This window comes from Lipophrys pholis, assembly GCF_963383615.2.
Source record: "Lipophrys pholis genome assembly, chromosome: 5".
NCBI lineage: Eukaryota > Metazoa > Chordata > Actinopteri > Blenniiformes > Blenniidae > Lipophrys > Lipophrys pholis.
Genome location: NC_137628.1, coordinates 32,809,470 through 32,835,211, shown reverse-complemented (window position 1 = coordinate 32,835,211; position 25,742 = coordinate 32,809,470). Strand labels below are relative to the sequence as shown.

The window sequence follows — 25,742 nt, the reverse complement described above, 5'->3', positions numbered from 1 at the left end:
TCCTTCTTTTCAATAGCATGTGTCTGTCTTTGGAAGATGTTTCGGAAATAGATTAGTTCTCCTCCAGAGCTGACAGCATCCGGACAAAAGAGTCCAAACGTCTCAGTGGACACAGTCCAATGAATGTGATCCTGTCTGCTCGGGACACATCCGCCACCTGAAGCCAGATAACACTGACTTTCTGACTGACTGACAAGTTTCTCTGATTATTCAACAAAAAGTACATCATTCTTTCTGCTCATCCACTTTCTACAAGACAAACTGAGAGAACTGCTTTCACAGCCAATAGCCTCACCATAGTTACCCCCTCAAACATCAACATTTAGCTGAGAGGGTTCTTCTGTAGTTCATACAGCCACTTCCATCTCGTCATTTTGTTTCCCAAATCTGCCTCTTTGAACTTTTCTTACTCTTGTCATGATTGACGGATTGACAGCCGGAATGTGTTGTTGTTTTTACAGTAAATATGTGATTGTTATTTGACTTGTTTTTAAATGAAATAGTCACAAGAGATCTTTGCATTGAATCTTAGAAAATGTCAACTCGGTGAACACGGGCACATTTTTTGTTCAAGACTGGACTGAACCCTTATCGATGGATCCAGAAGTCAACACCAAAGGGGATGGATGGAGGGATGCTTGGAGGGATGTAGGGGGGGATGCTGGGAGCGGTGGATGGATGTAGGGATGTAGGGGAGGATGAATGGAGTGATGTATGGAGGGATGGATCTTGTTTTTCAGCATTTTCGCTTTATCATTTGCTTTTCTTGTGAGAAAAATTAAAAGCTCCCTTTGGTACATGGTCTGGAGGCCTCCACTTTTGATGTCAGCAGTACACACACACACACACATCACACACACACACACACACACACACACACACACACACACACACACACACACACACACACACACACACACACACACACACACACACACACACACACACACACACACACTCACACAATCATGTTTCTTGAAGCTTTTACATGGTCCTGATTTGTGGAAGGTTTGCATGTGTGAAAACATAGAAGGTGATCTTCTGAAAAAGAACATTTATTTGGGTTTACCTTATTATTTATGCCATATAGGTAGGGGTTAACTTGCTTTAGCTTTCGTTATTTTGGATCCTAGTAAAATGATACAGGATGTTTGGAGCAGTGACTTTATCAGTTTGATGTAAAACAGTAGAGTCAAACTGGTTTCAGTTCAACGACCGCGTACAGTCCAGATGAATCTTAATAAAAATGATGGAATCATAACCGATAAATGCCTACAATTCTAAAAAGTTTCCTTTCTTTCATGGCGGAAACACATTGCCAATAATGCCCACATTGAATGTACTCTTTACAAAATGCAGGTGAAAAGCATGTGGCTTCTCAGAGTGTTTCTGATGTTTTAACTAACCAGGCGTCGGCAACCGGCAGCTCCCGAGCCTCATGTGGCTCTTTGGTCCCTCTGCTGCGGCTCCTTGAGCCTCGGTCCCACTGCAGTACGTGCTGGATCGGGCCGGGCCGAGCCGGGCCGGGCCGGGCCGGGCCGGGACGGTAAGGCAAAGCGCACCCAGACTCAACTGTGTTGCGCAGTGCCACCACAGAAAATACAGTTAAAATGTAGGCGAGGTTGTCAACGAGGCGTAACCACGCAGGTATGTTAGGTGAAAGGATGACAAATAATATACGTAACTGAGCTACTACGCTACTCTAAGTTTGAATAACAGAAAACACCTCAACCGGGGAGTCCAGACTTCCGCACCAATTACGTGAAACGTGACTCGCTGTGATAAGAACGGCTGGAACATCCTCGACACGGGTTTCTCTCTTTAGCTTCTCCGGGTGAAACAACACACACTCCTCAAACCCGGGACGTCCAATATCGGTTGGTAACAGACGTCAATACCAAATGTACCAATTGCGAAAAGATCAACCCAATGTGGGGGCAAAGGCCTACGCCTAGAAGAACACTGTCGATCCCGGAAAGTTCAACACGCTTTGGTCGTCCTCCTGCGTGAGTTCACCTGGTGTCCGGCGCTGCACAATACATTTGGCTACATATATTCAAATAAATGGTAAAACACATCTTGCTGTCTTGAGACTTTTTTAGACAACCAAGTTCAAGATCAAAGAGTCGTGAGGAACCAGCAGGCCAGAGGCCGAGTTCCAACGTCATTAAACAACAGTATTTACTGGACCAACACACCAGTTGCGGCTGTCGCTCCGCCGCCGTCCGAGCTGCAGCCGTGAGCTTCTGTTCTCTGTGACACGGCTTGGAAAACGTTCTCATTCTGCACTTTGTCTGAAGACGGTGGTGCCGTGTAGCACCCACATTTCAATGAGCCCAGTTAAGAAAACAACCAGCAAAGCGGTGTATGTAAACAATAATGGGAGGGGTCATGGTAGATGAGATATTTCAATTTTGCTGATGAAGGTCCTTCACTTCTTCACCTCACTGCCACAGACAGTGACAATTATTCCCCGAACGTTAAATAATCAGGATGTACACAACAACTGGATGACATTGACAGCCACACCATTCAGACTTATGGTTATAGAAACCCTGAACTCCATTAATGCACCGATTAAATATTATTATAGCAGCGGCTGGTGTCTGGGTTCGGCTCCCAGTGTTTCTGGCAAGCGGGCCCAAATGGCTCTTTGAGTGATGAAAGTTGCCGACCCCTAAACTAACCCGACATCATTTAGCTTCAATGCTAATGCTAGTTAATTAGCAGCAGAGTGGTTTGCTTTCAGTGCGATATCACAGACATCACTGATAGTCTTAGGGTCCGTCCGAAAAGTCCCTCCTATCTCCTTATCGATCGACTTTACCTTAACCCCCTGGATGACATCACAGGGTTAAGGAAAGGTGTTAGGAGACTTCCTAAAGGAGGTAGTGAAAGGTGTTAGGAGGCTTCCTAAAAGAGTTAAGGAAAGGTGTTTGGAGGCTTCCTAAAGGAGTTAGTAAAGGTGTTAGGAGGCTTCCTAAAGGAGTTAGTGAAAGGTGTTATGAGGCTTCCTAAAGGAGTTAAGGAAAGGTGTTAGGAGGCTTCCTAAAGGAGTTAGTGAAAGGTGTTAGGAGGCTTCCTAAAAGAGTTAGTGAAAGGTGTTAGGATGCTTCCTAAAGGAGTTAGTGAAAGGTGTTAGGAGGCTTCCTAAAGGAGTTAAGGAAAGGTGTTAGGAGGCTTCCTAAAGTAGTTAAGGAAAGGTGTTAGGAGGCTTCCTAAAGGAGTTAGTGAAAGGTGTTAGGTCGCTTCCTAAAGGAGTTAGTGAAAGGTGTTAGGAGGCTTCCTAAAGGAGTTAGTGAAAGGAGTTAGGAGGCTTCCTAAAGGAGTTAGTGAAAGGTGTTAGGAGGCTTCCTAAAGGAGTTAGTGAAAGGTGTTAGGAGGCTTCCTAAAGGAGTTAGTGAAAGGTGTTAGGAGGCTTCCTAAAGGAGTTAGTGAAAGGTGTTAGGTCGCTTCCTAAAGGAGTTAGTGAAAGGTGTTAGGAGGCTTCCTAAAGGAGTTAGTGAAAGGTGTTAGGTCGCTTCCTAAAGGAGTTAGTGAAAGGTGTTAGGAGGCTTCCTAAAGGAGTTAGTAAAGGTGTTAGGAGGCTTCCTAAAGGAGTTAGTAAAGGTGTTAGGAAGCTTCCTAAAGGAGTTAGTAAAGGTGTTAGGAGGCTTCCTAAAGGAGTTAGTAAAGGAGATCACGGTGGTGAGGCAGTCAGACTTTCACTTAGTGACGTCATAATAATGCGACGGCGGCGCAAGTTAGTGACGTCTGCCATGGTGGGGAAAGAACTACAAGAAAATGAACTACAGAAAGTTAATCTGGGTTCTAGATGATTTCAAGTGGTTCTAGGCAGATTATTACTTTGGTAACTTACATGATCTGCTCCTTTTTCAGTCATCCTGAGTTTCCCTGAACGCTCCGATGAGCGGGTTCCTTTAAATGTTGTCGCCGCAAGGAATTGTGGGGGAACATGAGCTGGTCTCCTTTGGTAAAGGAACCATCAGTGGTTCCTAGACTAAAGGAGGTTCTAAAGGAAGCCTCAGTGGTTGCTAGGCTGAAGGAGGTTCTAAAGGAAGCATCAGTGGTTCCTAGGCTGAAGGAGGTTCTAAAGGAAGCATCAGTGGTTCCTAGGCTAAAGGAGGTTCTAAAGGAAGCATCAGTGGTTCCTAGGCTAAAGGAGGTGCTAAAGGAAGCATCAGTGGTTCCTAGGCTAAAGGAGGTTCTAAAGGAAGCATCAGTGGTTCCTAGGCTAAAGGAGGTGCTAAAGGAAGCAGTGGGCCTCCTTTCCTTTGCTTATTGAGAATTCGGACGGTCCTTATCATGGCCGCCACACTAAACCCTTCCTGGGTGAAGGAGAAGTGGCTAGAGAAGGAGACAGGAGGGACTATTTGGACGTACCCTTAGTGTGGCTTCTACCAACAATTTAGTAAATGATTTCTTCTTATCTTCCTGCACGATCGACACTCTGCTGTAGAACATGGTGGTCATCGTCCTCTCTGACAGCTTAAAGTGAGCTCTAACATGTCAGCCTGAGTCAGTGAGCTCTAACATGTGTCCTGGAGATGGAGGCTGTCTCACACACAGAGGACTTTCACATTCAGTGTTTCTGATCTCAGGACACTTTTCCTCAATGAGAACTCTGCATCCTTTTCTAGGTTTTACAATTGTTCTGCTTTGCACAGTTATTCTGTCCCTGAATATATTGATGCAATGACACATCCTGATGTCACCAGTTGTTGTTTTTCTGTAGCTTTTTCACAGTGTTGAACCTCTCACAGTTAATGAGAAGCTGGATGTCCTACCAGCTGGTTCCCAGTTTGATGCCTGTCTCCCAACCTTTTTTCACCTGTGTTGCTGGCAAACAAAGCCAAAGACCATTTTTTCTTTGAACACTGTGAAGTTTCTCAGAGACCCCATCATATATGTAGTCTTGGACTGTTTCAATGAAAAGTATTTTTGACATGATTTGCACAACTCTGTGTTCTTCTTTTCATTTGAGCTCATAAAATGATCCGGGCGGAGCTTCTAACTAACCTAGTGATCTACTTTTGGTTTCTCCATTTTTGTGATCATTGTTTGTTTCTGCACTCATTTCTGTAACTGGGCAGGTTTGGTCCTCGATACTTGGTTGCTGTTTCCAGACTGAATGCTTTAACTTCATCCCTAATATGTCATTTTATCTGCAGTGTCTTTTTATTGAAGGCGGTGATTTTAGTGATATGTTAGCCAACGCTGATCCAATTTCATTTTACATTGCACTGGTTGTCAGCACTAGACTCAGGACGAGCCCGTCTGCCGCCATCAAGACTGCCATTCTCTTTTTTTACTCCTCTTCAACTCTTTCCCACCCTCCACATAACTACTGATGCCTTTGCCCCAACCTATCGCTTTAAAAGTACACAGTATGTCAAGTTTGACTCACCTGAGGAGACAGAGAAAAGAGCGAGGGTGCCATTGGGACAACACAAGAAGAAATAAAGTGATGTTTCGGGGTAAGCACAGTTTAGGAATAGTCCTTTACCTCTGTTCTCTCACTTAATTTCTGTTCCTCTTCTTGCTGTTCATTCTGTTCAGACATATTTCTTTCCCTCTCCCCTCCGTCGTGCGTTTGTGTTTTGTGTGCTTGATAAATCCATGTCTCCTCTGTGTGCTTTTTCTTTTGGCATCTCCAGTAGATATTTTCTTTCCTTGAGTTTTCCCAGAAATGAAAAGTTGAAAGTGTGCAGGCCAGACTGTTGTAGTCTAGTGTTTGCAGTATGGTCAGTGCTCTGCCGGTGACTTTGTGTTCTTTAAAGTGCATTTTGTGGGGGAATATTTTCATCACCACTTTTTCAGCTAGAAGGACGTGAGTCTGCTCTGTCCCCACACAGCTAACAACTTATTAGCTCCAGAGTTTCCTTAGCCTGCCTTCTATGTGATTAGCTGTAGACAGAAACGCCTGAGTTACTTCTCCACCTCCCCTCATGGCCTTTGAACTAGTTGAGGGTTTTAGACGTGTGAGAGCGCCAGTCAGCTCTGTCCTGTCTAACATGTGATGAGGGACAAGTAGAGACAGGAAGTCAAATCAGTGCTGGCATGTAGCCATAACAAAACCCTGTCATTCATTTTCTCCGAGGGTCAGCTTCCACATCTTAACCTCTGCTCCCTCCCTCTTTCTCATTGGTCTGTCTGCAGATAGAAGAGGACAGGCACCAACCACGGCCTAACCAACTGAGGAGGCTGGCCTCCTATGTTTTTTCCTCCTCCACTTTGGAGACAGAGCAGTACCCACACGGAGGAGGCAGCTTTATCCAAAGGAGCCGCTCGGCCGAGAGCAGTCCCGCCCACGTCACCTCCGCCTCGGCCCGGCGACGGCACGCCGGCACTCTGCCCATGCCTGGCAGCCCACGGAGCAGACACTCTGTCCTGAACGTGTCCAGGACGCAGCTGCAGCAGATGTTAGCCAAGCTCATGAACAAGAACAGCAGCTGAGAGGAGAGAGACACATAGAGGGACATAGAGACACATAGAGGGACATAGAGGGACAAGAGGGACATAGAGGGACAGAGATAGAAAGAAACACAGAGAGCAGAGAGACAGAAAGCGCACACACACACACACACACACACACACACACACACACACACACACACACACACACACACACACACACACACACACGTTTGGTCCCACCCTCAGTTTCTCCCGCTCACTTTTACTCTCAGTACCGGTAACTCTAATCCCACCGGATTTTTGAGAGCCTGTCTTTGGTCAAATCTTTTGTTCAATTTTAAATGAACACAGTAAAAAAAACGTTTTAATAGTTTTATGTTCTCATATACTTTGCTCAGTGTGAAATTGCCCCTGAAACATGATTTCTGCAGTATTTCCTTTAGAAGAAAAGGAGCAAGGTTTCGTATGAGACATTGTACGATTCATGTTTTTATTATCACCATCAAAAACATGTTATACTTTCTTTTTTGTTTATTTAAATGGTTAAAGAACAGTATAAAAAACACAACCATGGAATTCAAGTCTTAAATTCCTATTATCTAAGACGTTTTTGGTTGTTTTGAGAAGTAGGAAGTCATTTTTGGAAAAAGCCTGAAACGTATTAAGAGTATAGATATAATAGGTAAGGTCGATTTAGAATATTTTTCCAAGAATTCCTTCGCAGCTTCAACAGTCCAAATCACAAATACTCTACAATAGTGATGAGGGCTTGAGGGTAAAAATATTGCTGCCAGTCAAATTTATTAGAAAAAACTAAAACATTTTGTTTCATAGATACCTTATTAATTCAGCCTCTTGTTTTAATTACAAATTCATAGACTTGGGCTCATATGAGGGGGAATAATGTAATCTTGGACAAAGTGACTTACGAATATCCAAAAGTATTTCAAATTGAAAAATGTTTGATTGGAAAAGTGAAAAAAATTGTAAATGATAAACATTCATGTGGGAGAAATTCATACTTCTGTCCACACACACACACACACACACACACACACACACACAGAATGAACACTGCAGATTGAGTCAGTCACACATGTTAAACATAACAAGCCATATTACTAGTGTGCAGCATCTCACGCACACACGTAACTGGACATCAAGTAGGAGGATTTAAATGAGGAAGAGGAGTTCAACGAGGAGGATTGAAATGAGGAAGAGGAGTTCAACGAGGAGGATTTCAATGAGGAAGAGGAGTAAAAGTGCTAAAGATGGGAAACAGTTTCCATGCAATAAACTCAGAAGAAGTGTGTTTGGAAGCAGAGGTTGCACACACACAGCACAGAGCTGCAGACTGCTGGAAGTCATGTGGACCTGAAACCTTCCTCTGTGTTTCTGTGAAGAAGAGGAGCATGAAGCAGAGTGGGGCTGCTAAGAGACTGTTAAACTTTACAGTATTGATGCATTTATTTATTTAGATTTGCCTGGTTTTGTCCTGCTGAAGTGAAGGAGCAGTGGAGGAGGAGTGCGATCATCTCGTCCACTGAGCAATACACCACCACCACCACCACCACCACCTCCACCTCCACCTCCACCTCCTTACAACACAGCAGCCCCGTGTCTCAACTCTGGTTCTCACTAATTAAATGTGATGTGTGCAGAGAGAAGTGTGTGGAACAAGTCTTTCAGTGGGAGGAATAAATCAACAACTTGCTCTCTGAGCACAACTGAGAAAGACAAAGAGAAAAGAAATCATGATGCAAACACACTTATCAAATAACAGCTACACCTACATGAACAAAGACTTTTCACTGGATTACTTTCACCACTGCAACACTGATGTCTAGAGCCTAAACATCTAAAAAAGAATTAACAAAACATGAAAAACTTAAGAAAAAAATCCACATGGAAAAGCAAAATAAAACTGAAGAACACACACACACACACACACACACACACACACACACACACACACACACACACACACACACACACACACACACACACACACACACACACACACACACACACACACACACACACACACACACACACACACACACACACACACACACACACACACACACACACACACACACACACACACACACTAAGCAGTCACAGGCATACTTGTTGGAAAAGTGAGTTTCAGTCGGTTGTCGTTTGATGTCCAGTTTGAGCAAAAAGCTTTTCATCCCATCACCAAGTTAAAAACAAATCCTCAATGTCCCGAGGCTGCAGAACCTTTCTTAGGTCTTCTTTTCTGACACTGAACATAGAAACTCTGTTCAGAGGAAACGCCAGGATGATAGCTGGAGTACAAGAGTCAGGACAAACCATTGGGACGTTACTCCAGAGGTCTGTACCTGCAGGTCTCCAGACCCTCTGTAGTGGCTCTACAACTGCTCTGTAGTGGCTCCATGAAGCTTTGACTAGAACCATATGTGAAGAAACATTTGGATTAGATTTTAATCTTGCTCTCACCTCCCTCTCCGAGGTGTCAAACGTAAGTCGGCACCAGACAAGCTGAAAGCTGCGACCAGCTGAAGTGGCTGGAATGAGACAAACTGTTAGATTTGATGATGACGAGTCGGCAGTTTTGAAATGTCAGTGAATAGTTTTTGTAAATACAGTAAAATTGTGTAGACTGAGTTTTCTTTCTTTTCACGTTTTGTGGCTCAAGATCAACCTTCCTTAGTGTCCCTGGTTGTAACTCTGGATCATCTGAAGGTGTTTTGAAAGTAGTTTCCAGCTGTTTGGTGGGATGGGGAACTTTGTTGGATTTCAGGATAGTTCACGTCGTTTTCTCCACGTCACTGCTGCACTTTATTACCGAGAGGAGTTGTTACTCACGGATTGTGGGACAGAGCTGACTAGTAGCCTTTTTTTTCTCATCGGGTTTTGCATTCATGTTTTTCCTCGTGTGTTCAGTGGATTTTGAAATGCTTTGTGAACCCTGGAACACACCAGGGTTTTTGATAGACGAGAGAATGAAGAGCAGTGAAGGAACACTGTGATCCGAACCGCCTCGCGTCTCCATCGGGCGTTTAGGACTCTGAATATGTTCACTCCTGGTAAATTACTTGAAATACAAACTGTTATTGTTTTGTTGATGTGGGTCAGCGTGAAAACAGTTCAAACCAACATGTTTTATGTTTGTTCAGAGGAAAACCATTTTAAAAACCTCTCTGCTTCTAATTGTGAAGCTAAAATGCTCAGATTTTCCATTGCTCCAGTTTCTACTGAGCCAGTTCCATTACTGTAAAAGAGCTTCCATCTGCAAGTTGGTCATTGAGTCTCATTTTCAGTCCCATTAAAAGACGTTGGCTTTAGAAGGTCATGCAGGTCATGACGTCTCCAAACCGATCGGGAGAACAGCTTCGAGTGTGGGACGTCTTTCTCATGTCTGGTTCGATCTCAGCTCCATAGTTCATACTGACTCCGAAGACAAGCTTCACTTTCACTTGTTCTAGTTTGACTGAGGATCTGGGATGATCTCTAGGATCTGGGATGATCTCTCAGGATCTCTGACGATCTCTCAGGATCTCTGATGATCTCAGCATCTGTGATGATCTCAAGGATCTGTGAGATTCTCCGAGGATCTGTTGTCAGGCTTTACAGATATGAAGCAGTGAGAGACAGAACAGACATCATAGTGGATGATTAAGGCCAAAACCAACCTGATAGTGAGCACTTCTTTTTTTAGAGACTAGAATTTCTATTAGAATTTCATTCAGCGTAGCATTAATGAGAAAGAAATAACATTGAATCAATAAAGTAAATACAACACAGACTAATGAATGGCTTTGTGGGTCGTAGTGCTCCATAATATTATGTTATATTCATGTCCAACAGAAACTGTCTTTGATTAAACACATTTTATTCAGTATAATCTGAGGTTTTCCTCTCTAATCTCAAGATTCATACATAACTGATTCTTTATGTTCTGTGAAGGCAACTTCTAATTTGTGAATAAATCCAGAGATGATGGAGTTTCTCCAGATTAAAGAGGAGTTTCTCCAGATTAAAGAAGAGTTTCTCCAGATTAAAGAAGAGTTTCTCCAGATTAAAGAGGAGTTTCTCCAGATTAAAGAAGAGTTTCTCCGGATTAAAGAGGAGTTTCTCCAGATTAAAGAGGAGTTTCTCCGGATTAAAGAAGAGTTTCTCCGGATTAAAGAGGTGTTTCTCCAGATTAAAGAGGAGTTTCTCCGGATTAAAGAGGAGTTTCTCCAGATTAAAGAAGAGTTTCTCCAGATTAAAGAGGAGTTTCTCCGGATTAAAGAGGAGTTTCTCCAGATTAAAGAAGAGTTTCTCCAGATTAAAGAAGAGTTTCTCCAGATTAAAGAAGAGTTTCTCCAGATTAAAGAGGAGTTTCTCCAGATTAAAGAAGAGTTTCTCCAGATTAAAGAAGACTTTCTCCAGATTAAAGAGGAGTTTCTCCAGATTAAAGAAGAGTTTCTCCGGATTAAAGAGGAGTTTCTCCAGATTAAAGAGGAGTTTCTCCAGATTAAAGAAGAGTTTCTCCAGATTAAAGAGGAGTTTCTCCAGATTAAAGAAGAGTTTCTCCAGATTAAAGAAGAGTTTCTCCAGATTAAAGAGGAGTTTCTCCAGATTAAAGAGGAGTTTCTCCAGATTAAAGAAGAGTTTCTCCAGATTAAAGAGGAGTTTCTCCAGATTAAAGAAGAGTTTCTCCAGATTAAAGAGGAGTTTCTCCAGATTAAAGAGGACACGGTCATCTTCAAATAACCTATCACATGTAGGAACCAATAAATTGTTTTTATGTTGGAGTTGAACCATATGGATTTATATTTCTCATCAGGATGAGACATTTGTGTGTCCACACTCATAATGCATATTTATTATTGTAACTATGACGACACATGAGCATTAGTTTAACTGAACCCCAATCCTTTATGTAAATCAACTCAAACTAAAGACCAGCCATGTTGAGTTTAAAACCCTTAGGATTTTTTTTTTTCAATTCCTAGTTTAACTGGGTGTCAGAATGTCCACACCTCCGATCAAATGTCTTCCCTTCACACTGCTACAATGGATTTTAATATATATTACACTTTAAATAAGGCTTTAATCACACAGAATAATTATGGGTTGTTGCATTCAGATGAATAATTTTTAATTAAATTTATTTCCACCATGTTAGTCAAACAGTCATTTAATATTAGAGAAGAAAAGGAGTTCTGGGCAATGCTGCTTTTTCATTTGATCAGGGCTAAAAAGCATTTTTTTTGCAATAAAACCCAAAGCGTGCTTCATTTAAAGGGCTCTGTCTGTCTTCTGGAGTGTAACCAACACCTCTGACTGGGAGAAGGGACTTCCTGTAAATAACTGGCGTGGCTTCAGGAGGGCGTTTTCACTGATGACTTCAGGCCAACCTTACGTTTCTATTGAGTTCATTCTGCAGTGAACTTGTGTTTTTCTCGTGAAGCTGGAACTCTTCCGGCTTCATTGTGGGTCTTTTTTCACGGGTAAATGAATGATGGACACAGGAAATGAACAACGGCTGAAACTCAGAAACAGACTGGAAGCTAAAGCCACTTCCATCTGAAATGTTCCAACGTTTCTGCTCCTTTAAGTCTATTTTCAAGATGTTTCTCTCAGTACTCAGTTGCTTTGTTTGTGCCTCAAAAGCCAAAATTCATTAAACATTTCCGCCCACGGGAGATTGAAAATAAGTGAGTCTTGTTCATGTGGAAACTGTACTGCTTCATTATGGTGCTGTGATTAAACAGGTTGTATAATATCTGGATTAATTCTGAATAACTGTTTAAAGTTTAAAATGTGAAATAAGAAGATTCCTGCCAGCCTGTCAGGAAATTCAAAGATTTCAGCATTTCCATCCGCAGGCTGGAGAAACACCCAACATTTGAGTTCATTTTGGAGGATTTAACATTCTAACATTTAGACATAAGATATATCAGTGTTCCCACATTAAATACCTAAAATATTTGACTGTTCCACATTTGTTTTCCAACGTTTCCAATCTGAATTGATTAATGGTTAAACTGAAGATTCTCAAACGAACTGAGGGAATGAAATGAAACGAAGTGGGAAAAGTCCCTTTGAGCATGAAGCTTATTGTGTGGATGTGATGAGCTGAGGGGTCTCTGTGCCGGCGGGGTTTCTGCTGCAGACCGCATGACACCAGAGTGGAGCTCGTTTCTCGCATCTTACTGAGGAGGCAGCATGAGTCCATCCTCACGAGCTGCTCTTCTCCTCCACACTGCAGCACACAGTTTGAATAGAAAGACAGGAGACCAGCAGACGTGTGTCTCTGTGGTTCAGCTGCATTTGATTGTAAAAAAAACCCACTGCTGAATATGGTTTACTATGGCTGCACGATATTAGGCCAACATGTTGTTGGATTGTGATAAATCCAAACCATGGTGTGGACCATGGTGTGGACCATGGTGTGGATCATGGTGTGGGCCATGGTGTGGACCATGGTGTGGGCCATGGTGTGGACCATGGTGTGGGCCATGGTGTGGACCATGGTGTGGGCCATGGTGTGGACCATGGTGTGGACCATGGTGTGGACCATGGTGTGGACCATGGTGTGGGCCATGGTGTGGACCATGGTGTGGGCCATGGTGTGGACCATGGTGTGGACCATGGTGTGGACCATGGTGTGGGCCATGGTGTGGGCCACGGTGTGGACCATGGTGTGGGCCACGGTGTGGGCCATGGTGTGGACCACGGTGTGGGCCATGGTGTGGACCATGGTGTGGACCATGGTGTGGACCATGGCCTCGTTTATACCAGGTTTTCCTTCAGAATTCCATTGCAGCTGCTTGTGTACATAGAACCAGTTTTGCTCATGAGCACTATGGCTTCAGTCAGCTCATGTTGGAGTAATAATAACAATGGAGGATTCCGAGTGTTTGTTAAAATGAACCCGGTGAATATCTCCTACCATTTAATACACCATCACCTGCACACGTGGAGCCACATTTCTTCTATGCAGATACTGAGCGGACCTCGACCACGAAGGAGCTGGCAACTTTACATTACAAAAACACAGCTCCAACTAGTGGTCACACATGTAAACTGCAGCGTTTTCAGTATTTCTGGTGGTTCTGCTTTAAGAATGTTTCCTTCTGAAACACAGATGTGGAGCTTCTGCAGGTTCCAGATGTTGTGGAACCACGACAGGAGTCACGGTGACTCTGAGCTTCTCCACCAGTTATTTAACAGACCTCCCTCCATCAGGATTGATTCAACTCTCTCTGCACACACTGTGACCTCACACACTCGTCTGCCTGGTGGGCGGGACTTTAGAGCGGTGAGGCTCCATCTGATTGGTCAGATATATGGTCATGCAGAGCATGAATGTACAGAGCATGAAACGTGACATTTATCTCAGTTCAGTCAGTGTTTTCATACGTTTATTGCACACGTTGATATCAAAATGACCATGAGATGCCATATATCGTGCAGCCCTAGTACTGGCAGAGATTTGAAGATGTAGAATTGATCCTAAATGTGTTGAGTCTGTGTTGATCACAAACTTGACTTCCACCCATCACAGATGCTGTTCTTCTTTAAATGTTTGTGCTGTAGCTTCACTCACACTTGCTGCTAAGAAAAGTTTGTAGATCACTTGTGGACGAGGATTAACTTCTGGATCACTGGGTTAGATTTGTAGAGTTTGGCTTTATGTATGTATCTCCTCACTGGCCAGGAGGAAATAAGCTTGAATTTTCTTTACTTCCTTTTCTGCACTTGTTCATGACAACATTGTAAATGAGGGGTGGGACTGACAGAAAAGTGTCGTTCTTCTTCTTTTTGATGAAACTTTGTGAGGAGCCTTGTGTTTTCAGTGTTTGTGCTGCGGTAAGCGCAGACGGCTTCACATGTGCTCCTCAGTGTTTGCAATAAAGCGAGTGGTGAAGAAGACTGACCAGCTCACACTTTTACCTGTACAATACATGTTAGCTTTGTTTTATATCACTTTACCATTGTAAAGCACTGCTTGTATAATTCACAGGTGAAGCATGTATTTAAAGTTTTTGTAAATTCAGATGATATCCTTGTACATATATGCAAACAGTAGTAAATAATAGGGTGACAGTTAACCTCTAAAAGCATGAAGTTTAGTTTGTATGTACAGGCTGTATGTGAAATGTTAATGAAGGACAACACTTGAAAATCAGCTGACATTGGAGCGTGTGCTGTCTAAGGATAAACTCTACAATGCATTTTTGTGCCTTTTATATCAATGTATGTAATCTAGACAATCTTGAAAAAGCTTATGTTAAACCAAAACGACAATAAAAATGGTTTTTGGGCAAGTATGAAACTACAGCTCTTTTTTTCACTGCGTCATGAATCCTAAAAGTTCATTATCATTTCTCTTTGGAAATAAAACTGAAAGGCACGTGAAGAAATGAGTTTCTGGAATATGAAGCTGACAGGAGGATGAAAGCTTTTATTTACAGTTCAAAGTGACGATCAGTGGAAACCTTGACAGCGTTTAGCTTCAGTATGGCGACATTTAATTAGAGATCATTTTCAAATATAGCAAAAATACCGATGACACTATATAGCAGGGCTCCGCAATCATTTCCCCCCCGGGGGCCAAAATCTGACCAGCATGCCAAACCAAGAGCCGGATCAGCCACAGGTGTTTTGCAGTGTGTCAGTAAAAGTTGTTTTTATTGCATGTTTCAGCTGATGTTACCATTATTGTTGTTATTATCAGTATTATTATGAGTAATAATAGTCAAGGTGGTTGTAGTAATAATTTAAGCCTGGGATTTTCAAAGCTTGTGTTGAGGGTCACCTAAAAAAGCACTCGAGTGTAAAACCAAAAAAGGAAGTGCAAAACCAACTATTTATTTTTTACAAGCACACTTAGCGAGACAGAGACAGAAATACAGGGAGAGATTTACACTTTCTTACTTTTTAAATACCATAAGTATCAGTGCTGCATTTGTTTCTGTTCTCTCAATTCATCCAGTTATTGTTTTTAATTGTGCTCTGTTGTATTTGAAGTGTAAAAACTTTCGTATAAATGAACTTCTTAGATCTATTGTGTTGTAATATTTGTTAGAATACACCAGTTAGATGCCAAATAAACAAAAACTAATGAATTCACTCAGCAATCAGTGAGAAAAGCGACAGCAATGGGAAGAGGAAATCCCTCTGATGTGTCCTGTCGTCTCAATCCTGAGGCCAAGATGTCCGTCAGAAAGTCAGTTTCTGATTCTGTTTCTTTAAGTCAGTGACCAGAGGTGAAGAACTCTCCTCCACTCAATCCTCCACTCTTCTTGTTGCAGTATTATCCGACAGGGCCACATGCTTTAAGGTGCCTTTACACATCGGCACGATGAGATACGAATATCATTTCCATCATTCCTGCCACATTCCTGACATTCTTCCTGTGACCTAATCCATCTGAATATAATTCTTAAATGGGCCTGACATTCCTGACATTCCTGATATTCCTGGAACGTCTTTTTGGCTCCAATGAATCTTCAAGAATATCAAGAATCACCTGTATTGGTGAAGTTAGTAACTGAGCGTGTGGATTAGTAGTGATGTGTGTTGATGTGTTCTACAGAGTGACAGCATTCGCTTCCTGCAGCATCCTCCTCTCTGATCAACTCCATGGAGTTTCTCTGAATGCTGAGCGACCTGGAGTGTGTCAACTGTTCAGTAGCTGCTGGTAGAAGAACTGGGGGGGGGTGGAGTCATGTATATATATATATATATCATAGCAAAATCCACAACTGAATATACCAAATTCTCCCGATTCACCACACTCCTGACAGACTAATGAAAGTGACGAGACCCAAAGCCACACAGCAGCCCGCCGCAGCGCAGCTTTGTGCATTAGCTGCAACACCGCGGAACAATAATGCTGACGGCGCGTAATGACTCGCGATGATCCGCCACCATTTCCTGCTCTTACTTGTAACTCATAATAAAAGGTGGCGACTGTCCGTGCCGGCGTGCCGCCTCGACCCTGAATCCTAGAATTCAGGTCCAAATCTTGATCTGCGGTCAGGAACTGAGATTCGTGCCAAACTTGTGGTCGTTGTGTGTGAACGCTCCTTTAACAGCTCCACAACTTTTTTCTTTTCTTTCTAGTCGTGACTTAAAACTTCATCAACCATATTAATTACACATTTTTTTAATTAACTCAGCATCAGCAAAAGGTTTCTTAGTGATGCTGCTGCTGCTGCTCTCTTGTACCAATGCTGACAGAGCGTAGACCCAGAGCGTAGACCCAGAGCGTAGACCCAGAGCGTAGACCCAGAGGGCTTGTATCACCTCATGTTTTCTGTTTTGTGTCTGTGGGACTTTGGAGGCTCGTTGGTATTAAAGCTGCTGCATGCAGAGTGTTGAAGTTCTGATCCACTCTGCTGACCGCTCTGGTCTGCTGCAGATCAAGTCTGGGTCGGCGATATCAAACTAACCTGTTCAGTCCAGTCAGAGTTCAGCTGAAGCTCTTCCTGCTCCACGTTTTCACGCTGCAGTTCATGTTGTTTCTTTTTTTAAATTTTGACTCACTGTTGGATGACGTGTGGTTTCTGGGGTCGTGAAAAAGAAATCCATGGACGTCCGAGCGGAGCAGCTGATGGGCCGGCGTGGGCCAGACAGGAGGCTTTGGTCCGCGGGCTGCCTATTGAGGACTCCTGCTATATAGGGTTTGATTTCTGATTGGCTGGTTGAAGCAGGCCTGTGTACCTTCCGACCATCCGATTTGATATTGGGAAACGAAAAACGGGAGACAAGCCGCCTCCTGTTTTTTGTTTTAAAATTGAAAATCGAAAAACGGAAATCGGATGGTTTGTGGTTTGCCGATATGCGTTTCTTAAACAAAAACCGGGAAATAAAATACAACCGTAATTCTTTATTTCAAGTTTGATTTGCCGGATGTCGACCCTCTTCTTCGCTTGATGGGAGAGTAAACAACGGTGTGTTGCTGCCCCCTTCAGGCTGTGTGTGTGAGCTTCGAACTCGCCCACCAGTTGATTTAGATGTTTATCCGGCTGCTGCAGTTTAAATAAAAAGATAAATAAAAAAATACACAAGGTGCAAATAGATTTACTGGAGAGGGGCGAGGATTTATTAAGCGTACTTCTACTCCTTTTCACACACGTCAGCTTTTCTACTGCAATCTGTGTTTTTTCATTTTATGTTTGAAATTAAACAAAAAATGACAAAATTAAATCTTACTTTTGTTATGTTATTTGAAATAGCATGAAATAAATTTATCATTATTTCATATCCCAGGTGTTGGTTAAATGTTTATTTATTTATTTTATTCATGAACAAACCTTGTCTTAATATTGTTCCACAAAACAGAAAAAAGGATCCATCCATTGTCCTCCTCTTATCCGGGGCCGGGTCGTGGGGGCAGCAGTCTCAGCAGGGAAGCCCAGACTTCCCTCGCCCCAGACACGTCCTCCAGCTCTTCTGGTGGGACCCCAAGGCGTTCCCAGGCCAGCCGAGAGACATAGTCTCTCCAGCGTGTCCTAGGTCTGCCCCGAGGCCTCCTACCGGAGGGACATGCCCAGAACACCTCCCTAGGGAGGGGTCCCAAAAAGATGCCGGCACCTCAGCTGGCTCCTCTGGATGTGGAGGAGCAGCTGCTCTACTCCGAGCTCCTCCCTGGTGACGGAGCTCCTCACCCTATCTCTAAGGGTGCGCCCAGCCACCCTACGGAGGAAACTCATTTCAGCCGCTTGTATCCAAGATCTCCTTCTTTCAGTCATGACCCAAAGCTCATGACCATAGGTGAGGGGAGGAAGGAAGATCGACCGGTAAATCCAGAGCCTCGCCTTTTGGCTTCACTCCTTCTTCACCACGACGGACCGATACAGCGACCGCATAACTGCAGACGCTGCACCGATCCGCCTGTCGATCTCACGCTCCATCTTCCCCCCACTCGTGAACAAGACCCCGAGATACTTGAACTCCTCCACTTGGGACAAGGGCTCTCCACCCACCTGAATGGCGCAAGCCACCTTCTTCCGGTCGAGAACCATGGCCTCGGATTTAGAGGTGCTGATCCTCATCCCAGTTGCGTCACACTCGGCTGCGAACCGCGCCAGTGCACGCTGAAGGTCCAGGTTTGATGAAGCCACCAGGACCACATCATCTGCAAAGAGCAGAGACGAGATCCTGTGGTCCCAAAACCAGACCCCCTCCGGTCCCTGGCTGTGCCTAGAAATTCCGTCCATAAAAGTTATGAACAGAACCGGTGACAAAGGACAGCCCTGCCGGAGGCCAACGTGCACTGGGAACAGGTCCGACTTACTGCCGGCAATGCGAAACAAACTCCTGCTCCGGGCGTACAGGGACCAGACAGCCCTTAGCAAAGGGTCCTGTGACCCCCAGGGCAGGGCAGGGCAGGGCAGGGCAGGGCAGGGCAGGGCAGGGCAGGGCAGGGCAGGGCAGGGCAGGGCAGGGCAGGGCGCAACTAACTGTTGGTAGTTTACGGTCCGGCGCTGAGTCTTGATCTGAAGCCAGCTTTATGGGGAGAGAGGGGAATGGATTGGTGTAGCCACACCCTGCCTCAGGTGAGTGCACTCAGGTAATCAGATGACTGCACTCCACACCTCACCGGCATGCAGCACACGCCCACCTCGGAAAAAGGAAAGGAGGGAGGGGGAAGGGAAAAATGCTGGCACCAGGCAGAGCCAGAGGTGGAGGTCATGACAATTTTTGTATTATATTATGAACCATTAACCAAAATACAAAACGGTATCGTTTGTTTTTTAGAATGTGTAAATATTATAGTGTAACTACAAATTAACTCTACTGAATCGCAGTACATTTGTAGCCTCACATTTATAATTATTATTTAGTTTTTAATGTTTATTTTTCTCTCCTGAGAAATGTTTCATTTAATGTGATGACTGAGCTCTGAGGACAATCTGTGCTGCTTCTGACAGTAGGGGGCGCTGTGAGACTGCAGTTAAATTAATGAAAAGACGCGATTATAGTCATGTACTGTATATTATTAATTAATCTGGTACAACGCTGCTCACCTCAGCAGGAGCTGAAGCAGCTTCAGCTTGGAGGTGATGCTCCGTCATGTAGGTGGAGAAGCCTGGCTCTGCTGGAGCTCCATGTAGGTGGAGAAGCCTCTCTCTGGTGGAGCTCCATGTAGGTGGAGAAGCTTCGCTCTGCTGGAGCTCCATGTAGGTGGAGAAGCCTCTCTCTGCTGGAGCTCCATGTAGGTGGAGAAGCCTGGCTCTGGTGGAGCTCCATGTAGGTGGAGAAGCTTCGCTCTGCTGGAGCTCCATCTTCACACATTTCTCCCTGAAACTCTCATTTCACCCGCAGTCCTGCCGTTGGGGTCCGTGTCCACTATTACGTTGGCGCAACCGTCCAAAGACATTTTTATAAGTTTTTAATTATCAAGTTTATACCAGAACATCACCGAGGGGACAGCCAGACGAGTAATGAAGGTGAAGCAGCAGCAACAGACGAAGAAGAGACTCGACTTCCGGGTTTTCCGGCAAATCAAACTTGAAATAAAGAATTACGGTCGTATTTTTTTTCCCGATTTTTGTTTTAAGAAAAACCGGAAACCATCCGATTTCCGTTTTCCGATTTTCAATTTTAAAACGAAAAACGGGAGACGAGCTGTCTCCCGTTTTTCGTTTCCCGATATCAAATCGAAAAACGAAAATCAGATGGTTTCCAGTTTTTCGTTCTCCGACATGAAAATGAAAATCGAATGGCCGGAAGGTACACGGACCGAAGCGACGCACTTTTTAAAACCTGAAACAAGCCACGGAAAGAGAGAACAGACTTTCTTCATTTCTGGGGCGTCATTCCAGGTATGGAGACGATTAGTACTGGTGGAAAACCTTCAGGAAGTAAACTTTGCATAATAGAACCCCTTTGAAATACAGTTTGTATCGTGTCAGGCCAGACTGGGAGAGAAGAAACCATAGAACCATCTTCTTCCAGTGTGGAGTTTGGACATGGTGACATTCACTGCGACTTTCCCAGAGAGAAAGTGAGAAACAGGAGCAGCAGTTCTGTTGTGGAAGTGTTGAAGATCCTTTAGACCCTTTAGAGTGAGGAAATGTGGACTAATGTCTTTTAAAAGAGTGCCTCACTTGACTTTTATGTGATTAACGTAAAACCACACAAAGATTTGTTGAATCTCAGGTTTTTGTGAAATAACACAGTGAACTAAGTGCTTGAAGAAGCTGCAGATCAAACCAGAACATCACTAACCCGAACACAGGAAGACTTCTACTCCAGTTTGTGACTCGACAATAACTCAGTGAAGACCCTCAGAAAACCGCCACGATTTAGCTTTACAGTCTGCTGAAGTTGGAGGCTCTTTAGCTTAGCATTCAGCATTTAGCATGGTTTGCACTGGACTGTTTGCTTTCAGCATCAATATTTTCCCAAAGCTCCCCGAGGACCAAATTAAATTCATCTGGAGGTTCAATATGAGGACAGCTTTTCCTTTTCATTAATTTTTGTCCTTTCTAGTTCTTTCTAGCAATTTTATCCATTTTGTTTGTTTTTTTGTTCAGTATTGGTGTTTGATTAGTTTTAACTGTTGTATCTGATTTGTTGTTTTTGCAGTGTTTTCAGCATAACTCAGTTTTCTCTTGAAAGAGAAAGTAGACGAGTCTGTCCACAGCTTTAATGTTCCTGGAAGAGTGCTTGTGAAAGGGGACTTTGTGGGATATGATCCAGATTTTAACGGCTGATTTGATTTGAGTTCAGTCTTATTTATGGTTGATAAGCTGCAGGAAATGTTTGAGCAGACCTCACAATTCATTGTTTTGAAGGAAGACAAGTGAAGTAGCAGCCTGTGTGGTGCCAGGATGAGCCTGGTCCAGGGTTTGTTCATGTTTGTGTTGGACTGCTTTTTGACAAAAAGTCTTGCTTGTTTCAGGCCTTGGCGCCGATGGACCCGAGCGGCCCGTCTCTTCCCTCTCCGGACTATCGGACGAAGGCTCAAAGTGAAGATAAGGAGCTCTTCCACATTCTTCCTCAGTTGCAGGCCAAGAGAGCCGACTTCCTGACCGTCATGCTGACCGGCACACTGCCGCAGCGCCGAGCCTTGGCACCCCTGGAAGAGCCGGTCCCAGAACCCCCAGGGCCGAAAGACGACGATGTGACGAAGAGCGAATCCAACAGCGAGGCCAGTCAGAAGAGCACCGAGCACAGCCAGGACGCTGCCCCCTCCACTCTCATGGCTGAAGACCCCCGCGGTCAGAGGGAGCACGCCTCGGCTGCTGATGCAGACCCTGACCTGGAGGACGGGTCCAAGACCCTGGTCCTCTTCTCACCCGGAGACACTCGCAAGTCTCCTTCTGGTGCTGAGCCAGTTCTGGAGGCCGAGCTGGCCACGCCGTCGGCTCTCACTTCCCATGTCGACCGCCTGGTGGTCGGAGAGGCGATGCAGCCCGAAGCCTCCGAGACCGGCCATCTGTCCCCGGCTCTCAGGTCGGACCTCAGGCCGTCCACGCCCATCGCTCCCGCATCTCCGCCCTTCACAAAAGTGGAGCGTACCTTCATCCACATTGCAGAGACATCACACCTCAACGTCATGTCTTCCAACGGTCACTCTTCCAAAGAGAGTGAGCGGGAAGTCTTTGTGCTGGAATCAGTTTCTGCTCAGGAGAAACAATCTCCAGAGGAGCCTGGACTCCACCAGATTACTACTGGAGTGGAGAAATGTCCCAAAACGGAGGATGTTCCACCAGCTGTCCTGGCGCTCATCCCGGAAGCTCCTTCGCAGTCGCCAACTGGCGAAGAAGCTGCAAAGCTCCCGACAGCCGTATCTGAACTACAACTTGTGGTCAAGCCGAAGATCCGGAGTCGAATCCCAATCCTCATGTCTGAGGAGGACTCGGGCTCCGAGCAGTCGTCCTCCCTGTCGGCTCGAGCTCGGCTGCAGCAGCGGGCTCGACAGCTGGACTTGGCTCGCCTGCTCGTCCAGAAGCAGCAGGGTCGCTGGATGAGGAGGAGGATGCTGTCGGGGACGTCTTCGTCGTTGTCCTCTGGAGATGACGAACGTCGCAGAGCTTCTGAAACTCTGTCCACTGCTGGTTCTGAAGAGGACACGCACACCTCAGACGAGTCCAAGAGGAGCTCCCGTCTCAAAACCACTGAAGAATCTAAGGAGAGCAGGAGCAAGATTCCCCGGCCCGTCACCCCGGTCAGGAGGTCTCCCAGGGGACTCGCTGCCGCTGCTGCCGCCGCCGCCTCTGCTCACTACATACCAGACACCAATGGCGCCAGAGGAGCTTTCAACAGGTAAGATTCACTGACTGTGAGCTGGGCTGCGTCTGCAACACAACTTCCAACATACAGATCACTAAAGTAAAAGCTTCATATGATTGCATGTTCGCTAACATATTTAATATGATGAGTCCCACTCACTTCAATGTTTCAGCATCAAACCTGGAAACAATGGCAGACGTCTGAAGAACTAAAATCGCGCAAAATTTGTAGAAACAACAGTGAACAAACTGCTAAAAGAAAACTGAACGCCTGATTAAAAAAAGAAAAGGAAAGACAAATGTTCAAATTGGCAGGAAGACGATCACACCACACAAAGACATCAATGTCATCTACTCTATTTACTGATCAAAGTTACTCAACAGTTTTATGGTATGTTTAACTCTCCAGCTTGACGTTGTTGGGATTTATGTTTGGTCATTAGCAATAAATTACTGTAAGTAATAGATTACTGAAAGTAACAAATATCTGGAAGTAATTTTCTGTCGTGGTCTGATCCACTGTATCCGCAAAGATTTTATCCCGGCTCCCAAAGTGGAAAGATTCTTTCACGGTCGCTATTCCCTCCTGCAGAGACTGATGGAGGCTCCAGAGCCTGTTACTGCTCATCTCCCCCTCCCTCCTGCTCATTCAGTTGTAAACAAACATGGCCGACCCGTAGCGGTACGACCCGTAGCGGTACGACCCGTAGCGGTACGACCCGTAGCGGTACGACCCGTAGCGTTACGACCCGTAGCGGTACGACCCGTGGTCCATATTCTAGTTTTATGGTCCAGATCAGTAGTTTAATAGTTGAGACTCTCCCTGATATCATCCGGTTCCTCATCAGTCCACTAGGATGTCAGGTTCTCTCCATTTTCTTCACCTTTATAGTGTTTTGTTCTCTGCACACACGTCTGTGTAGTTTCATTACAAAATCAAGTAACAGTGCCCTCCAGTGGCCCGGCAGACTAACTACATCGTTGTCTCTGTGTCCGCTGCTGCAGTGGAAACACTCTCCTTTGTTTTAGCGGATTAGGTGTTGTCACCTGAAATGTTGCCGTGTAAACAGGGCCAAAAACTCTGGTGACCATACTGAGGTACGACGGGAAAATGTAGTAGTTTGGTTGCTACTTGTGACTGTGTGTGTGACAGCTCTTATCTAATCTCGACCACTGAGATGTGACGGGCGTGCGCTGGATGGGAGTGGCGTTTGGAGCTCACCCGGATCGCTGGTGTCTGAGGTGGACAAATGGAGTTTCGTGCTCGTGACGTTGCACGTGAACGTTGCGTACACAGACAGACGGCAACTTCATCACCGGCTGCAGCTTAATCAATGACGCAGTATTGAACACATTGCAAATTAGCTTCAGGCTAACTTAGCTTCACTGCCCAAACAAAACCCGTCTTACTTTCTTCAGTGAGGCGAGCAGCACCAGCTGGTTTAGTGTCGGGGGCTTTTGTTGAAGCCTGCGGTAACTCGTGTGTTACCAGGTCTGGATTCGGGGTCCTGAACTCATAAACTTTGGGGCCTTGTTGTCCGGCTGAAGAACGGCTGTGCGTTATTTAAGGCGGCTGGACATTCGCTGGATTACGTCCCGACGATCCCGAAAAAAAGAAAAAGAGAAAAAGTAATCCGCACTATGTTCTGCTCATCCAGTGGGCTGAACTGGTTCCGTGGGTCCACTTGGTCCTCTTTTTCCCTCGGATGCAGCAGAGACGAGTTTCTCAGCTCCTGGTTGAGAAGAGGCCCTGGGCGATAGTTGGGAGGGGGTTTGTGAGCGGGGGTCGGCCCCGACAGCTTGTACCAAGTATCTGTTAGTGGAACTTACCATGGATGTTCTTCTGTCCGCAGGACACACAGAATCGAGCTGAGCACTCCGAGCACACACTGGAAGGTGAAGCCCGCCACACCGAGGTCCTCCTCCTCGTCGGGGGCCCCCGGCCCATGTGGGAGCCCTCGGATGCCCCTCCGGGTCTTGTTTGGAACCCGACGCAGCCTGAGCTCCACCCACTGCAGAACCGACAGTCCCTCCCCTCAGAGAGCAGCCCCCGGGGGTAAATCCAGGCAGCCGCTCTCCGTGCGTGCACCAACCGTCCCCGTGCTCCCACCCAGGACTGTGAGCAGCATGCGGCGCAGCGCATCGCAGGAAGCCACCGCTCCGGCCAGGACTCGGCCCAAGCCCGCCGGCACAGCCAAGGAGAGAGCGAATGCCAGGGAGAAAGCAGGCCCCGCTAGATAATACAAAGAGACTCATCTCTGAGATGTTGGTGTACATAAGTATTCTTCAGAGGTTTTCTCCTGATTCCCAGTTTGCGCTATTCCAGCGGAATGACTTGGGCTTCCAGTAGTCTTGACTGACGCTACAGGAACGTTGCTGCCGTGCTGCGATGGAAAGGCCTGCTGCTTTTCTTGGTTCAGCCGTGTGGAGCCGAGGATCTCGGCCTCCATCATTACCAGTAGTCATCTCTGCACTTCCAGCTTTACAAAGCTGCAGTACTCTTCTTTTGACAATACTCTGCTTTGCTCACATTGCATGGTAAATTATATCACAAAAAAGAAAACTATAGAGAGCTAACATGTACACAAGTCTCTACCATTAAATGACTGATATAGTTTGCCCTTTCCCATTTTTGCCAAACATACATTAAATTGGACTGTTATATGTCCAAAGTGTACTCATTTAAGAAGCGTCTGATCTTGGCCTGGAAGAGAAAAGTGGATGTGAACGATGCATATTTGGCCCTCCTCCTCCTCCTCCTCCTCCTCCTCCTCCTCCTCCTCCTCCTCCTCCTCCCAGTCCAGCGGGCATGCTTTGATTTGTTTTCTGGTTGTTTGTGCTTTATTTATTCCTGTAATGAATTGTACATAACAGAACAGTGTCCCATAAGAGCATCTTTATTTTTTACCTTGCTAAGTGAACTAGGTCTTTATCTTCTGTTCCGATGTGTTGGCACTATGCTTGTTATTTATGCATGAGATAACATGAGGACAAGGATTAATCCTGAGAGAAAGTCAGGGGGTGTTGAAGCCTTTGTTGTGCTCCTTCAGGGTGTCTGGGCATTGAGCTGTAAAGTAAAGTCTTGGCCATGTG

General features: G+C 45.1%; 1 protein-coding gene across 1 annotated transcript in view; it reads left to right on the top strand.

The window, feature by feature from the left end:
• Window positions 1-25,742, top strand: part of ttbk1a (tau tubulin kinase 1a) — a 96,578-nt gene extending 70,836 nt beyond the window's left edge. The window contains exons 15-16 of the mRNA XM_080464122.1: window positions 21,317-22,683; window positions 24,503-25,742. Coding sequence (XP_080320248.1) covers window positions 21,317-22,683; window positions 24,503-24,890 — 1,755 coding nt within the window. The 3' untranslated portion in view covers window positions 24,891-25,742. The remainder of the gene's footprint in view (window positions 1-21,316; window positions 22,684-24,502) is intronic.